An 18,517-nucleotide genomic window follows, 5' to 3' on the forward strand; every position below is an offset into this window, starting at 1 on the left:
TTTGAGAAGTGGGTTACCTAGAAATCAGGATATGTGAAGTTTCTTATCTTTTCTTATAAGGTGCTCTCATCTTACAGTGAAATTCAGTCAATTCTACAATGAAGCTTCTGAAGTTATTCAAAATTAATAATACCTTTCCTGCTTGCCTGTAATTCATTCTATTCAAAAACTACTGAAATTCTTAGAGCATAAATGTAAACAGCTTAAAAGTGAAAGAGGGAGACCATTTCTTTACATCTTGGAAATCACTTAACAAGTGGCAAGCATATTCTTGCCTGCTAATGGCAATTTTCAGTAGTACCTGCAACTAAAAGGTTTAAGCTGTAAGATAACATTGCTGGCCCAATAAAAGGGTTCAAATATTTTTATGAGTTGATCAACATGTAAAGTACAGAAATACAAAGAAAAATGAAAATAATGGGAAAATAATGGAGGAAAGGGGGGAGAGAGAAAAGTGTAGGGGAAAGGGGAAAAAGAAAAAGCACTGACTTCTGACTCTTTTTGGTGCAACAGAATAAGATAAAACCTCAACTTTTTTATTTTTATATGATAATATATCTAGTCATTTCTAAAAAAAACAAACTATCTAATCAGCAAAACCCAAAATTAAAGTTTCATTTTTAACATAAGCACAAAGCACTAAGTCCAAAAGAGCTTTCCAATTAAAACAAAATTTTGTCTTTTCTTTAATCAGTCAATTTAGCATCAATTTCCATCAACTTTTGCAACCATTTGTCCATTGGGGGAATCAAAGTCTCCTTCCATTTTTGTGCATAAAGTATTCTTGCCGCCACCAACATATATAACATCAAAACTGCTGGCCAAATAAAAGGAGAATAAAACAATTTCTGTATGCAAACTGAAAATGAAGTTCCAGTCGCTGTATTTCAGATTGTATTTTGTGATACAAAAGAATGAAAACTGAGTGAGTGAAATCTCTTGTTAACGATTTTTGTTGAGGAATAATAAGACAGTTGACCAAGAAGCATTTATACAGTAAAATAAAATAACCAACACTTCTGAATTTTCTCAGTACAGTAATTGTGTAGCCAGATGTTTTATATTTTTAGTGAACTTTCAAGTTGACAAATTCATGTTTCGTGTATTTCCTCACAATCCTAATGCAAGCAGTCACTCTAAAAAGGACTCTTACTTTTTATTTCCAGAATAATGAGTAGCTCTTTGTTGGGGGGTGGGGGTGGGGACAATGAAAGAGGAGAAAGGGCAAGAAAGAGACAAAATGTCAGAGTGGGAACTATTTTAGTTATTTATGGTCTGGGAAGCCACTTGTATCTCATAAATGATTCCAAGTTTATCTTTCTATAAAGGTGACCTTTCCATCATGGGTGCAAATTAACTTGTCTGATAGTCCAGAAAGAAAATAAAAGAGACCCAGGTAGATCAGTTATGCCAGCATTTTTTCTCACTAGAAGAAAAGTCAATCATCATTATCACCACAGCAACTTCTCTCACTGGAGAATTATACAATAAAGTTATGCCGGAAAAACTGCCTCACATTTGCCATGCACAAATATGTAACTTTAGATCATTTTCCTCAATAACTAAATGAATGTATAATGTTTTTGACTCATTTGTTTAATTGGGTTCTTTTTATTTAGTTTTAGGGCTAGATCCTAATGGGAATGGGCCACATTTTAGATCGTGTTTATGCAGAAATATTTAAAATTCGAAAGGAAGGGCTTGCAAAGCTTTTAAGTAGTACTGTACATGAAATTGCTGAGTGTGAGTCATCTGTAGGTATGTGATGCAGAATCATCAGTACGCTGATGATATCCAGTTGCATACTGGATATCACTTGGACTGACCAAGTGATGATGGCAAAGACCTTACCCAGTGTCTGGAGGCTGTGATGGGGGAGAAAAAGCTCTGGCTCAACCCTGGTAAGATGGAGTTTTAAAGGTCCTAGGTTCAGGGGATTTTACCTCTTTAACTGCATGGGAGTACAATTTCTTAGTCAGAAATTGGTGTGCAATTTGGGGTTCTTCTCAGTCCTTGCTCAATGTGCAAGTTTTAGCTGTGGCAAGAGGGGGGTAATTGCACAGGTTTGTCTTGTACACCAACTGTGCCCATGCCTGAACCAGGAGGCCTTGCTCTAGTGACTCATGCCTTAACCATCCCTTAACTAGACTATTGTAATGTGCTCTGCATGGGACTGCACTTGGAAGCTGCAGGTGGTCCAGAAGTGCAGGAAGTTTTTGGTATTTCTCATTACGTCCATGTAAAACTGCTGCTTCGTGAGCTGCACTGGCTCCTGGAAGGCTTCTGGGTACAGTTCAATAGGTGCTGGTTATTACCTATAAAGCTTCTATGACCTGGGCCCAGACTACCTGCAGGACCATCTTTCTCTTATTGTTTCTGCCCATCTCACCAGATGTAGTAGAGAGCATACACTAGGTCTCTTCTCTTAAACGATGTCAACATGTTGCATCCCAGAGTTATGTCTTCTCAGTGGCAGAACCTGCCATGAGGCACAGTACCTCTCTGAGACAGAAGGAGTAATCTTTAGGAAGAGGGAGGGAGGGAGAGGGGAGACAGATTCTGACTTGGAAGATTCTGTTATAGCACTAATAGCACTTAGACTTATATACTCTTTCATAGTGCTTTACAGCCCTAAATGGTTTATTGCCCCCCAAAAATCTCATTTTACTGACCTCAGAAGGATGGAAGTTTGAGTCAACCTTGAGCCTGATGAGATTTGAACTGCCAAACTGCAGGCAGCCAGCAGTCAGCAGAAGTAGCCTGCAGTACTGCATTCTAACCACTGCGCCACCACAGCCCACCATGGTTATTATATCCTTATAGAAACAGTAGTATTGGCATGCATGACTTTGGTTGCCTAAGTTCATCTATCTTGAAGGGCTGACTTCAGTCTTGCACGGCACAGTACATCTTCCAACCTTCCTCCTTTTAATTTTGTGAGAACTAGGAAGGGTCTATCTGAGATCCTTTTTCAGGTTACGGTTCTGGCCTAGACCCATTATACAGATGCACAGACATAGATGGTGGTTAAGATCACCCTAACCCTATTAGCCTTTCATAAGATGTTGAAGACCCGAGTGTTTCCCTAGATATTTGGGTCAGAGGTAAAGTGAGCTCTGCTTCTATTAATACTTGATAGTTTTTTATTGGGAGTGGTGGTGAGGCATATGTTTGGTCAGTTTACTTGTTTTTAATTATACAAACTATCCCGAGTCACTTGTGTGAGATAGGAAGCTATATAAGGGTTATAAATTAATCAGATCAAATCAATTTAAATTCTCACCTGGATAATCTCTCCATTGGAAGCTATAAGTTCTGTAGGGATGGTGACTCTGAAGGTGCGACCTACCACAGCAGAGCTGTCTGGAATTCCCACCACTGCTGGTGCACTCTCACGGAGGTCCGAAAGCACCAAATGCATGGAGGCTTCTAACTGATGTTCCCAGTCTCGTACAACTTCTGAGGTTTCACTGGGCCAATGGCACTTAGCAGAAGTAATCACTGTCAGAACCAGCAAAGTCCTCCCCAACACTGGGGGTAGTTGTACAAATCCAGGATTCATTTTAATTATATGCACCAATTATACCAGCCACAAAATAAGGCTTGGAGCCAACAGTCTATATAAAGTTGGTTAATCAAAAGGTCTTCACACCAGATTCATTGTTGTCTTGATGCCTGAAAGAACAACATAAACAATGGTGATCGGAAAGTGAAGAAAATTCATTAAATTTTAATGAACATTAAATATTGATTCATTTTATTAGTTAATTAGTACATGAACTCTTTCAACAATTGAAGCTAAGTAGCCTGCCTTAGGTCCTTGCTTTTCAAACTTTACAGATGTGCTTCAATGTAGATGGATGCCGCCCAATGTAGGACCAAACAGATTTTTTCCACCTGTACTTTTTTATTCAACTAGTATCCTGCTCTTAAAAGAGTTATCTGAGGTTTTTATTTACATTTTTAATTAGGCTCATGGCACCTTAGTTGTAGCAATTTTAATATTAGAGGTTCCCGAGATATTTACTGTTTCCTCCCTCTTTGAGTAACTTTATTGAATCACAATAATCTAAAGAAAAGAACAGAAGAGTTAACATGGAACCAGATGACCTTTCAAGAAAACAAAAGTGTACTTGTGCAAGAATTTTACATTTTAGTTATCAGACTAAAAGATCATTTGTAGTGAATGGTAGAATTATTCCCACTATTTTGAGCTTTTTCCACAATACACTTTCAAACCATCAAATCATAACTTGGACAGCCTTTCTATATGACTGTTTTCCCTTTGGGGACAAAGTTCTATGTAAGACATTCTGTAATCCTTAACCCTCTATGTCATATTGCAGAAATGCATGTTTATTTTGACAAAATAAGAAATAAGAAAGATCTTTCTGATATAGACTTCCTATTTCAATTATGACAAAAGTCTGCCCACATCCATACATAACAAACTTTCTACACAAGGAGTGATAGCAACACTCCTTCTGAAACACAGCCCTCAAATTCTCACTCTGTACCACCACAGTCATAAACTATAAAACCTTAAATCATTATTAAGTAACCTTTGGCAGGGAAGTGTTCCAAAATTGGCTATCTTCCCACTTTCCTTTTGGTACTGCAATAACTCCAAATAAGTATGGATTTTTAAAATATACAGGGTAAATAAGAGTTAGTGGATTCCTACATTTCATTATATACAAAAATGTAGAGTGTAACAGAGATAATACATAGCTATGCTGTATTTGGTATACTATTTGTGGCTATTTTTAATCTATTTTTAAAAATTCATGTAAAGTATAATGTTCAGAACAGTTCACACATGAAAATTATAAATTAGACTAATACCGGTATTTGCATTGATGAGTCATTAAAAACCCAAATTTTCAACACCAATGAACAATTTATTTCCTGAGGTTTTTGGCTCATATTCAGTTTTCAGTTAATCTTTATTCCAAGATATTTTTCAGAACCATTATCAGCTGAGGTATCTCCATCCAATACATTTGCATTTGATTCCTCTTTCCTCATTCTTTGTTTTGTCTTTACACTTGCCTCTGTTAAATTTCATTCTATTTTCTCAATCCAATTAAATGTTATTCTTATCTTTTAGACAATTACCGGTAGCTATCTTATTCAATGTTGTATTATCTACAGACTAGGCAACTATTCTTTCTGCCACCCCACTAAAGTCATTCAGGTCCTAAACCTTGTAGCACCTCAATCAATAAACTTGGAAAAGAACAACTGATGTGTACTTTGGGTCCTACTCCTATAATATATTTAACAGAGCAACCAACCTCCAGATCAGATCTCACTACCAACATCCACCTCCACAAGCAACTGATCATCTACAGTTATAAGATTTCCCTCTCCTTCTTCACTCAAGTCATTTCTGAAAATATTGAAGAACAATGAGTCCGGGTGTTTGCCCTTCAAGGTAATACAGACAAGAGGCACAACAAGGAGTACCAGTTCTATCTTTATTGTAAGACTACATTAACAGATCTTGCAAGACTGAAAATATTTCTCCCTTTCCTTTTGGTTCTCCAGAAAACTAGGGAGGGTCCCTTCCTGTCCCTCCTCCTTCTGTGGGCCAAGATATATTTTACACACCCGTTTTTTCAATCTGCAACTCTCCCTCCTGTCTTTCAAGGTTATTCTCACATCCATTACACTGCAACTGAAATCCAATTCGATACTTCCCTATTTCAGGAACCACCAATAAGGAACCTTGGAGTACGATTTCTGAGCTAACTATAATATTCACTTAAATACATGCCATCTAGCTCACACTTAACTATTAGTTAACCAACTTATCATAGAGCATTTATAAGGATTAGTTACACTCAGAAGTACTCTGATTACTACGAGGATTACTTATACACATTTTCCTATGTAGGCTGTCTATATTCAGAGTCACTGATCAGAGCTCAGCAATGGATTCCTTTCAGTATAGTGTATCACTGAACAATAATAAAAATACATTTGTTTGACGACTGGTGTAATATACATGTACAGAGCATATTTCTAGCATTTAGCAACCTTTTTGCAAAGTTCAGCTGTATCTTTTTTATATACATATTTGGTGTTTCTGCTAAAGTCACTGTAAATTCAGGTACAGTTGGTGGAAAACACTGCAACTAAGGCCCAGAAGAACCAAGCAGGCTACTTCTGCTGATTGCCGGCTACCAGCAGTTAGATTTTCAGCAGCTGAACGTTAACTCAGCCTTCCATTTTTCCAAGGTTAGTAAAATGAGGACCCAGATTGTTGGGATCAATATGCTGACTATGTAAACTGCTTAGAGATGCTGTAAAACACTGTGAAGCAGTATGTAAGTCTTAACTGCTACAGTATTACTATCTTGGAGCTTGCAACCTAGAGGAAGGGGACTTTGCCTTTCCCACAAAAATGGACTAGGAGATTTTTGTTTCTATTTATTTATTAAATTTCTATGTTGCCCACCTCACTCAGACTCTGAGTGATTTAAAACAACATAATAGAATATGAACACTTCACTAAAAGCATTTTTTCTTTGCAGTCCATTTTTTAACTTGAGCTTAGCTAGCTTGTCCCACCAGATCAAATTTGGTTCTATTCCATTCTGTTTTTAAGAAATTGTGTTACTGATAAATGGAGTCCTGAACCTCTTCATATAATTTATTTTCTTCATTCTCTTTGACTGGAAACAATAAAATGGAGTAGTAGTAAAAGTTTGAAAAGAAATTGAGAAGCTGAATGCCTGGTAAAATAATGTTAAATTTACATTTTAAAAAATAAGAAGTTAAACTCAGTTAAAATCCACAGATAGGAGACGAAAAGAACAGCTAGAAAGTATACTTTTTTGTCTCAATGTTTCCTGTCCAGATGAAAGAAAACAGTTGAAAGAAACTAAGTACTCTGATTGGTTGTATGCTGCACTCTTCCCTTTCAATATCACCCCCACCCCAAATGGAAAAATTGTCTGGTAACTGAGCAAGTGGATTTCAGATGAACACAGCTAATCTCACTTTCCTTTAGAATTATTTCATTAGCCTATTTTTCTAATGTATTATTCTTTCATTTGCTATTTTCTTAAGATTCATATCCCGCCAAACAAGGATTTTCAGCTGACAGGCTCCAAGAGAAGAGCCTTGTCTGCCATGGCTCCTGCCCTCTGGAACATCTTATCCCTGGGGTGAGACTGGCTCCCACCCTCCTGATGTTTCAAAAGAGCTGGAAGACCTGGCTCTGCCAGATTGTTTGGGGCAGGGGTCCCCAACCACCGGTCCACGGACCGGTCCCGGTCCGCGGAACAAGTCCTACCGGGCCGCTGGCTTGCTGGGCGCCGCCATCTTTTTTGATGAAAAAGTGCTTCCGGAGAGCTTTTCCGGTAGAAAGCTCACCGGAAGCACGCTTTCATCAAAAAGATGGCGGCGCAGCACTTCCGTGAGTTTTCCGGTAGAAAGCCATCACCGGAAGCACGTCATCAAAAGATGGCGCGCAGCCTTCCGTGAGCTTTTCCGGAGAAAGCTCAGGTAGAAAGAGGTCACTGGAAGCACGTTTTCATCAAAAAAAAGATGGCGGTGCCCAGCTGATGCCGGTACCGGGCCGCGGCGCCCAGCTGATGCCGGTATCGGGCCGCGGCATAAAAAAGGTTGGGGATCACTGGTTTGGGGAACCAATGGGGAAGCTTCATACTGGAGGTGGTTGATTAATTAAAACCTAATTCCACCCCACCCCCACCCCTTGTGTGTCTGGCTGCCATCTTTCCAATCTTGTTTTAATGGTTTGTAATTGTCTATGATTTTATCTACTGTGTGCCATGACTGTTGATTTTAATTTCTTTTCTGTTTTAATACTTTAGGTTATAAGACACCCAGAGTCATTGGATATGAGATGGGCGACAAATAAATCTTCTAAATAAAATAATAATAACAATGACAATAACAATAACAATAATGTAAATAAAAATCCCAGTCTTCCAGTAGAAATTCATGGCAGAGGACAACACACTCAGTCCTCCAACTTCCCCCCACAAGAACCCAAAGTTCAAATTTTTCACAGCTGACTAAATTTGGTTCACCTCAATTTTAATTAACAATTCTAATCTTTAATCACTGGTTCTATATATTCCTAATAATTTAGTGTTGGGGAAATTAGAATACAGTTATTTAATAAGTTTTACTACAGTATCTGCCACCACTCCAGCTTTTATTTCATGGATCGTATTGCCTTAACAGGAGAATATATTTTCTATTCAGTCCAAACCATGTTTTGCATACTGTTTTGGAAGAAATAATATTTTCCTTAATTATCATTAGGATGCAATTTCATGGTAGACAGATTTAAACACAATGGTTATGTTCAATGAATTTTAACTTTATGGTACAATTTCTGCTATTCCATGATGTCTCTCTATACCCAGAGTATTTGACTGTTCTTTACACTTACTATCGATAGGTGTTTTTGTATGTTTGTCAGTTTTAATACTGTTATCCACTCAAACTTATGTAGTTGAACTGGACGATGCTATAAATCAACCAACTAAATATTGCAAAAAAAAAAAAACCTGAAGGACCAGATTTCTAACTAACAACACTGCTTATATTAAATTAAAATTTCTACTGACATCTAGCTTCAATTAGTTCAGATAGCTCTATAGTTGTACCTCAGTCCTAGGCTCCTGTGAACTGGAAGTGCTCCTTACCTAGCTTGGAATCAGCCATGAAGAGATACTTACTCGTATTTGCCGCGTATAAGACGACTTTTTTGCCCTAAAAACATGCCTAACTGGGGGTCGCCTTATACAGCCGGTCACGCCACGTGTGGCCAGTCAGGGCTCCTCCCTGCAACCGAAGCCCTGAGGAGACACTTGGGGGTCTGGCTTTCCGCTGCGGCGGCTCCCGCCTGGCCTTTCTTTGAGGTGGAAAAGGTCGCTGGGCTGAAGGGACCGCGCGGCCAGAGGCGCGCGCAGTGTAGGGAGGTGGGGAGGAATGGAAGAGGCACCGGAAATTAGCTTCCCCACGTTGTTGGGCTGCCCTCTCGGGCAGGGGAGGCTTTGTAAAATACTTCGCTTTACCTTTGAAAGCAAAGGGAAGACGGGCGGCAGCAAGGGAGAAGGGAAAGCAACGGTGGAAGGTCTCCCGATATGAAGTTCCCCCACCAACGCAGGCAGCACCATATCTGGGCATGCAACAAAAGTACTTCCTAGAGGCCGGACTCCGCTGGCACCGCCTCCAAGTGGGGGGTCGTCTTATACGGCAAGTATATAACAAACTCTATATTTTGAGTGGAAATGTTGGGGGTCGCTTATACGCCCAGTCGCCTTATACGCCCGCAACACGGTAGTCTTCCTGTGCGAGAAAAGTACATAACAAAGGCAAAAAGGATCAGCCCATTTTCTTTTTAAAAGTTCATCTGATAGAGAAAACCCTGAAAAACTTCTTCTGATTCGTTGATTAAATTTCCATTTTTTCTGGGCTTTCATAATCTCTGCTCTATTTAGACTGATAGGATGAATTTGATTGACATATTGTATGAAGTTTAAGACTTTTTATAACTCTTTCCTGCCTGAATCCCTTGAGATAGGATTTCTCAGCATTCACTATAGCAATACAAAATGCTGTACTGTAGCTATGTGTGTGCAGAAACAGTATAAATATGAGAAGGAGAAAGCAAATTTGGAAAAAAAAAAAAGATATTCCTTTAATGTCCATAGAGTGAATGTCTGGATGAAAAGAGAGGTCTGCAGCCAGCACCTAAATGATATAATGGTAGATTCCTTTCAGATTTTAGAGGAAAATGCTTAGAAAATATATAGAAAAGGCACATAAGATTGCACTGCAGTACTAGACACATGAAATAGACTTCCCCTGATGATCCTGATCTCAGCCACTATCTTTAACAGCAAAGGCAATCCATCAAATATCTTAGTCCCAAATGTTTCAGAGGTTTATATATGATATGTCACACCTTGGACTCTGTTCAGTAATAAACTGTCACCAGTACAGATGTTTCAATAGAGATGTAGTAAATCTCTATGCAGCATTTTATACTAGTTGAAGGTTTGGAACTAGAGTAAGGGTAGCCTCATAGAGCACAATGCAGTACATGCAATCCTCAACTTACAACAACTGGGACTGGAATCTTGAGCAAAGTGGTTAAGTGAGATGCCTACACAATTGCTTTGCTCAATGACCATAATTCTGACATTCCTTGTTGCAGCTGTCAAGCCATCTCCCAGGTTATTAAGCAGATGGAGCAAAGGAGCTGCCTGCAAATTCTGTTCTCTGTGCTTGGAAGGAAATTACTCTGGTGGGCTTCAGAAAGAGATTTTCGGGATATGAGCTCAGTTTCTCTACCCTGTCAAAAGAGTTTGACTCCCATCTCTGTCCAGAAGGGAACTGCTTCGGTGGGCTGCAAGAACAGAACTCGGATTTTGGGAAACCTGACTTTTTCCACTGGAGGAGTTCATCTCCCCTCAATAGGAAGCTCTTTCAACCAATAGAGAGGGAGGGAGAGAGGGAGGCAGAGAGGGAGGGAGGGAGGGGGGAGAGAGAGGAGAGAGAGGAGAGAGAGAGAGCTCTCAGCAGGCAACAGCAACTTGCAACCTTCCCTATCCGCTTTCCTACTGACTTTCTAGGAAGCCAGCAGTGAAGATTGCAAATGGAGGATTACATGATTGTAGGGTGCTAGTCATGTGATTATGTGACTGGGGTGCAGCATGATGGCTGGAAGTGCTTTACCCTTTCTGAAACTCATTGTAACTTCAAATGGTCATTAAATGATCAGTCATAACTACTATATGTAAGGTGACCAGTATATGAACAATTAAACCCAGGCTGGTTATAAGCAGCTCTCCTGGTCACAAAATAATCTAAACATCCAGTGTGCGTGATGAGCTCAGCTCCACCAAATTCCATACTTGTTCCTTCTGAGAATGCATCATTGCTGAGAACAAGCAGACTCCCAGTTCTCATATTTGCTGATCACTCAACAACTACGTCTTGTCAGTTATCAATCTCAGTTTATTGGCCCTCATCTATCCCATCACTGCAACTAGACATTAATTCAGAACATGAATAACTTAGTTTAATCATGATATTATGGGGAAATTGAGCTTTTATTGTGATACCTGCCCTCAAAAATTTTGTTGATCCCCAGTTTGCAGTTGTGTAGGCACTACTACTTCATCAAAGGCTTTGTTCAAATGTGAAGAGGTTAAAGAAACGAACTGAAGGAGAAAGAGAAAAAATATTTTAAAATGCAGATGCATACAATTTCCTAGAATCAATAAAAGGGGGAAGTGTTGGGGGGGTTGCTATCTGAATAAGTGTGATGCAAATTTCTACAACAAAATTACTTTAGATACTTTGATGTGTCTCTGTGGAATAGATGAAAAGCCTAAGCCTATAGTGTACGGGATCTAGTTACTGTCCACTCCCTAGGCATGCAGGGAGGAAGGATAAATACTTAAATTTCTATGCCACAACTAAAAAGGGAAAACGTAATATAATGATGCCTGATAGATCAAAGCTGAGAATAAAAACTGAACCGTGCTGCATAGGAGCAGGAGAAATTGATGTCTCATCTCACCCATCCCTCAACTTTATTTCTTTTATAAGGGATATGCCTAGATCTGGTAGCATCCAGTAATTCAAGGTAACTAGACCTAGTACCTGGTTACAGAGATTTTACTTCATACAAAACAACTCAAAACACTTTGCTTAGCAGAAAACTCACTGGGTGGCCTTGGGAAGTCTAAGTACAACCTCCCTCATATAAACACAAAATTAAGTGCTGCTTAAAGCTCTTCCAGGAAGAAGCTTCTCTTGTCATTGAAATTTAAAGGGGAAAGTCTGTACTTGTACAATATTTCTGAGGGAAAATGTTGCCAGCACCAACTTTGCATTATATTTAATACCAACGTAGACATTTAATAGACTATATCTCAAAGGTATTTACCAATTTCAGAGGCATTCATGCACATATTATGTATCTATATTATCTACAATGAATCACGAGGCAGGCATTTTGTTTGCATAAAATTGTTCACTGACATACTTGAAGAATAGATTGTAAATTCTGCAAATCCTATGTAACTGATACATTTAATTTTTACCATTCGGCATAATCGGATAGAATTACCAAAAACCTTACACAAAGCAGCAACACCCTACTCCCCAAACTAGCTACAGCATTCCAGCAACTTCATCATGGAATATTGCCTTCCAATTAAATCTCATACAGTATATGGCTATTGTGTTTTGCACAATGTCTGAAATTCAGCAGAGAATTATATTACATTAAATCAAATGGGCATTTTAACTTTTCAAGTTATTTCCTGTCCATTTCCTATGTTCTATATAAAATCACCCAGCATCACTAGAAGTCAGGTGGTATATAAATTTAATAATTAATTAAAATAAAACCAAAAAATCAATACTGGGCTTTCTTACAAAATTGGTTAGCATATTGTGTTGGAGGGAAAAAAAACTTGAAGTGCCTTGATATTCTTTTTTGAATCTAATTTCCTTGGAAGTCCAAAACATGGTAGTCTTCCATATAAATGGAATTTAATAGAAACAGAAATAGATTTTTGACTTTTACAATTCATACTTCCTTTCAAATACTTTGGAAAGTACAAAAAAAAAGACATTTGGAAGCTGTTCTTCCTTCTCCAAGTATTAATCTTTCACCATCTCAACTAACCTCTTGAGGAAAGATCCTCATTTCTCAAACACTCTTTCCCCATAGGCTTCAATCTTGCACATTTTTTTCTTTATTAACTGTAGATATTCCAACATCCTTAAATAGTAAATTTAAGAAATTAACATACAAATGAAGACATAAGTAGATGGACAAAACTGATTAATGGTGTTTTCTTAACCTTTCTGATCTAACATTTTAGATACAGCTCTTGACTACATTTATTTCACATTTCATCTGCCCTAGATCTCTCCCCTCCCCCATGCCTTGAGATAGTTTAGTTATCCTTCCCTAGTCTGTAATGAGCCTAAGTACCTTACCCACACACTATTTTAGGCAACAAGGTTTATTTCCAGATTATTGCATCTTTCTTTTTAACTGAAGTATATAGTACTGCATTAGGCAAAGTCTTCTAAATATGGTCTATTCAGACATAAGATTATAATTTTTTCCCTGTTCCACTATTTCAGAATCTGTTATCCCACATTCCATTCTATTTAGGAGAATCCCTGTGGCAAAGCAAAGGGAATGGAGACTTGGCATAGAAACAATTCGGACAGCAGAGTGATAATAATTGCAGAAAACTTTTATGATAGATTCTTAAATGCACTGTGCTACTCTGAGGTGATGGAATGAGAGCTATTACATTATTTATCTCGGTATGGGGTCAACACAGGACACAGTAATGAGAGTATCAAAATGCTTCTTCACTTACAGGAAACTATCAATTGATAACCTTGAGCAATTACATAACCACCTTAAAGAATTGCCAGAACTGTAATACCCCTGGAGAATAACTTCTAAGATGTTTTACCGGTATATTCAAATGTTTAAAATGCTTGGATTCTGCTGAGTGTCACATATGTGGCTTCTAATTACTTTGCTAAATCAAAACAATTTTCATCACAATAATCATTCAGAGTTTGATAGCACGTAGCCTAAATCTTCTTGAAGCTGACAAAGAAGTGTAATGATTACATTGTCTGCCCCAGTATCTGTTGTACAAAGTCCACTAATTAGAAATAGAAAAGAATTTGTCCTTTGATTTAGTATCAAAATTGATTTTTTTATTTTATTAATATTCCTCAGACTTCTATTTTACTGGCTGTTATCTCCTTTGAATATGATCTGTTTTGTCTTAACAAAAGTATATGCTTCTCCTTGAAAAATCTATTCCAAAGCTTTTGATTTATAAACATCTAATATTTTGCAGAAGAAACTAAGCTTAACATAGTGATAATTTGTCAAAACATATTTAAAGTACAGAATGGACACTGTATTTTCAATGTACTGAAAATTTGCTTCAGTGCTGAATTCCATTACTCCTCCACTCCCTAAAAGAACCTTTCCCATAACCTACTTCCCCTATCAGTTACTTTTTGCTTTTCAGTAAACATACGGATGAGACCATCTAGATGAAAATTAAGAGGTCTACTGGGTATAGAACATGAACGATTCCGTAATTTTCTTTTATCTCCTTATTTTCTTCGGGTATTCTTTAATCACTAGCAATCACTTCAAGACTATTTTTAGGTTATAATAAGGTAGTGAACAACTGGACCTTGAAAGCTGAATCCAGAACAAAATCTACCTGCAATGAACTGCATAATAAAGTTAGCATATCAGAATCTGTGTTAGAGAAAACAGATACATAAAGCTGCTGCACAAATTATATGAGAGATTTAAAGAAATAAACCACTCTCTACTAAATATGTTGTGACTGATAAGCACATCTGCCTGTCTCTACCTGGTGCTTACATTCTATTCATTCCCCAGAAACCTCTCCTGTGATTGTTGATAAGGAGTCTTTTTTTCCCTCGGAGGAAAAACTAATAAAATGAAAAACTGTTTTATATAAAAACATATTTTTACAAGGCTGGAACGAATATAGCATGGTGGCTAGAGTAGAGTAGACCATACTATGAACTGGGAAGTCCCTGGCTCAAATCTAATTTCTGCCATGAGCTTATTAAGCAAATTGCTCTCTTACTGCATTTGTAATATGAAGGATCATACTGATTTTCATATCAAAGGTCTGGTCCTCTATTTACCCCAGACAACATTGTACCTGGTACAGAATCCAGAAGTGGTAGTTTGTAACCTTGGAGAGTCACAGGTTTTTTCATCCCTACTTTACAGGATTCCTGTAAAAATTAATGCATATTAAATGATTTGAAGTTTGCTCCTTGAAATTTGAATGTCCCATATAAAATGTACTTTAACTTTTTATCATGCTAGAGACACTATGTAACAAGTTTATGGGACCATGAAAAAGGTTTTAAAATGTTGTTCACTTAAGCTAAAACAAATTGATTTAACTATAGAAAGCATTCAACAATACTGAATGTTTACTTTATTCAGCAATATCCCTTGTTAACTTATGCCCGTGTGTTTTATGGTTTTCAAAATGTTGTTATATTTATATACCACCCAGCCATATTTTGTGAGATGGGCAGTTATATAAACAAACAAAATGAAAGCACAAGATCTTCATTACATGCTGCAGAAGCATAGCAAACCTTCGTGAACAGTCTTGTTTTATTTCTATAGAGACCACAAGCTCTATAAATTTTAAAGATTGATAGATATGTTGTATCAAGTCCCATCAATTTTAGTGAAACATTTACAGACATAACATCTGATGTAGGAGTATGCATAACATGAACAATGCATTTTATTCTGAACAGGCAATGGTCCAACTGAAGCACCATGTTTTGGCCAAAGAAAATCAAGAGAAGAACAAGTGGACAAAGCTGGTGCACCTCATCCCTTCACAACCCTCCACAGATGTGTACTAGCCTACCAGTTGACCTTTACAGCAAATTCCACTCCCCCATCTCCACTTATCTGTTGCCAAGAATACGACCAGGTTCAACCACCTCTTTCCTAACTTTCCTTGTACTTCTTTTCCCACTGCTGCGACCAAGCATCCATCTCTTTAATATTGTGTATCTTCCTTCTCTATCTTAGAATCATAGAATCAGGGCTGAATGGGATCTTGAAGGTCTTCTAGTCTTATCCCCTGCCAAGGCAGGAGAGTCCTTATTCCATTCTGGACAAATGGCTGTCCAATTTTTTTCTTGAAAACCTCCAGTGATGGGAGCATCCATAACCCCGCGAAGGGGCATTGGTCCTACCTGAACGCTTCTTCTCGGGGAGCCGAAGGGAGAATCCAGGATGGGTAGTCTCTAGTCTCATAGCTCTGCAGACTGAGTTGAAAAACTGAGGACACACCCCCTGGTAATAGTCCCCAGTTCTGAACGATGTCGAAGCGAATCCAGCTGCTCCTCGTACTCTAACAGATAGCCTATTTGATACTGCGAGAAAAAAACATTTCCTCGCTACTGTGACCAGACAGAATACAGGGTGGGACTGGATTCTCCCTTCGGCTCCCTGAGAAGAAGCGTTCAGGTAGGACCAACGCCCCTTCTCCACTGAGCCAAAGGGAGAATCCAGGATGGGACATACCAAAGCTGGCTGATGGCTGTCCTATGGGAGGGAACTGGATTGGTCGGAGGTCCCCACTTCTACATGAATGCCCTGCAGGACTCGTCTTCCAAAGGACAGCTCTGCTGAGTCAATTTTATAATGTCTTATGAATGGGGTCACAGATGACCAAGTCGCAGCTCTACAAAAGTCCAGAATCGGAGGGCGGAGCTGGCGTCGCAACGATACGGCATGCAATCTTGGAGATCTGATATCGCAGCCGATATCTTTGCTCCTGGACGGTCCAAGTGGATCTAAACCGTCCCGAAGAGATGGTGAATGTAAAGAGTGCATCCTGTCGATCCCAGGGATATCGCAAAGTCCCTGGTAGATCCAGGAGAAGCTCTTTTTGCCAGCGGCAAATAGGCAGCCATTAAAGCTGCTGAAGTTGGGACAGCTCCGAAACAAAAGAGAACGGAAAGAGAGAGTGTGCTGGTTTGGTGAGAACTTTTTCTTTATTTTAAGACTTGAAAGGACACCCTAAGGGAAAGAAAGAATCTGTAAAAGTTTTGACAGAAGTGATTAAGCGGCGATTTTAAACAGGAATGTCAAAGTAATTTTTTTCCCTCATTGCTGGATTTCCTACACATGATCTTATATTTTGAAACTGGACTGGTTTTTTTCTTCTTTTTATATATTCTTCTCTCCTTTTTGATTTTATAATATTTTAAGTCAGAGACTCCCTTTTAGTTATTTTTTAAATATCTCTTTTTTTAATTAATTCTTATTATATTTTGCTTGGAAAAGGAGGGGGAAAGTGAAAGCTAAAGAAACTTTGTAACAGTGCCAACTAGAGGCTTGGAAATATTCTATTTTTCTTTTGACCAGACAAAGCTGAGGAAGAACTGAGACTTCGTTCCAAGGACATTGCCTGCTTGATAAGATAGAGGGAAGAGCACGGGAGAGTATTATTACAGGTGCTCTTCTGGGTTTCTATCAACAGCTGGAGTCTGGTATTGAAGCTTAGGAAAAGAAAAGGTGATAAGTCTTTGGAGAAGAGAGTTATAACAAGAGCCTTGGATAATCAAACAAAGTGCAATGTGCTCTTTTTATTCTTTCTGAGCTGTGCTACCCCTCCTCATCAGTTTACTTTTTTTTTTTTTGCAATAGCTATTTGGATTTTTGGCTCTCTGGAACTTGTCTTTGTTTTTTTTTTGTTTTGTTTTTTTCTTGTATTTGGAAGTTAAATTTCTATGTCTGCTTTTTATTTTAAAGGATAAGCTTTAGTATTAATGCTCCCCTTCCTTTTCTTTTTAAGGGAGTAGCCTTTTCTTCTCTTTCCCTTCCTGGTATTTTTGTCTTTCCATCTACCTTCCATATTGGTTTTTTTTTCTTTTTCTCTTTTTTGGTTTATTTTTATGCATACTTTGAGACCTCTTAATTGGATTAAGGTGTTGAAGAACCTGAAGAATTTTTCCTTTCTTTTTTAGCATACTTTTATATTTGAGACCTCTTAATTGGATTAAGGTGTTGAAGAACCTGAAGAATTTTTCCTTTCTTTTTTAGCCTTTTTCTTCACTTTTTCGCCTTTTTTAGGATTTTACAACTTTTGTGTGTGTGTGTGTTCATGGTGTGTTTATGGTCTTTTCCTTCATTTTTGAATTTTTACTGTCATAACCCAGGGGGGGTGTGGGCGCTTTGAAACTTTTCGTCAAAAAGAGGCGGCCCATGAGGGTGGGGGGGGGGGATTCCGGTCCCACTCCGGGAATGGCGGCCGTGTGCGACCGCGCAGCTGGGGGGGGGGGCCGTGCAAGGCCGAAAATGGATTATAACCAACCAATTGGATTAAAGGTATACAAGAACCTGAAGAAATTTTTTCTTCTTTTTCTATTATTATTACTATTTGGCTTCTCTTTTCTTACTATTTTCCTACTATTTTTATTTGGAACTGCAATTGGTTATTTTACAACTGGATTAAGGTCTAGAAGAACTGAAGATTTTGAACTCCTCAAAAGGAGTAAGAAATTAACAGCTCCTGGTTCTTCAATTTCCACTTCTTCCTCTCCACCATCTGGAGGACAACGTTCAATACAGACAATATTAAGACAAGAAAAAGAACAAGAAAAAGTGACCCTGCAGATGATTATGCAAGGAATTCAAAATATTCAAACAAGATCAGAGAATATTGAAAAGAGAATAGAGAACACTGAACAAAGAACAGAGAACATTGAACAAAGAACAGGGAAAACCGATGAAAAAGTGGAGAACATCCAACAAATGATGATGAAGTATGATGAGAGATTCCAAAAAATTGAAGAAGATGATAAACAAAGAGAAAAGATTGGAGACATTGATAACAGATTAACTGTGGTTAAACAAGATAAAAGTGGTATGCTGAGATGG

The 18,517-nt window shown here is 38.2% G+C and overlaps 1 protein-coding gene across 4 annotated transcripts in view; it reads right to left on the reverse strand.

The window, feature by feature from the left end:
* DAG1 (dystroglycan 1) overlaps positions 1-18,517 on the reverse strand; it is an 89,219-nt gene that overhangs the window by 25,255 nt on the left and 45,447 nt on the right. For all 4 annotated transcript variants that reach the window (XM_026673335.2, XM_026673336.2, XM_087955032.1 and 1 more), the window contains exon 2: positions 3,284-3,675. In XM_026673335.2, coding sequence (XP_026529120.2) covers positions 3,284-3,562 — 279 coding nt within the window. In that variant the 5' untranslated portion in view covers positions 3,563-3,675. The remainder of the gene's footprint in view (positions 1-3,283; positions 3,676-18,517) is intronic.

Source organism: Notechis scutatus, chromosome 2 (assembly GCF_049901735.1).
Source record: "Notechis scutatus isolate UNSWTSFEM ecotype Mainland chromosome 2, rNotScu1.2, whole genome shotgun sequence".
Taxonomy (NCBI): domain Eukaryota; kingdom Metazoa; phylum Chordata; class Lepidosauria; order Squamata; family Elapidae; genus Notechis; species Notechis scutatus.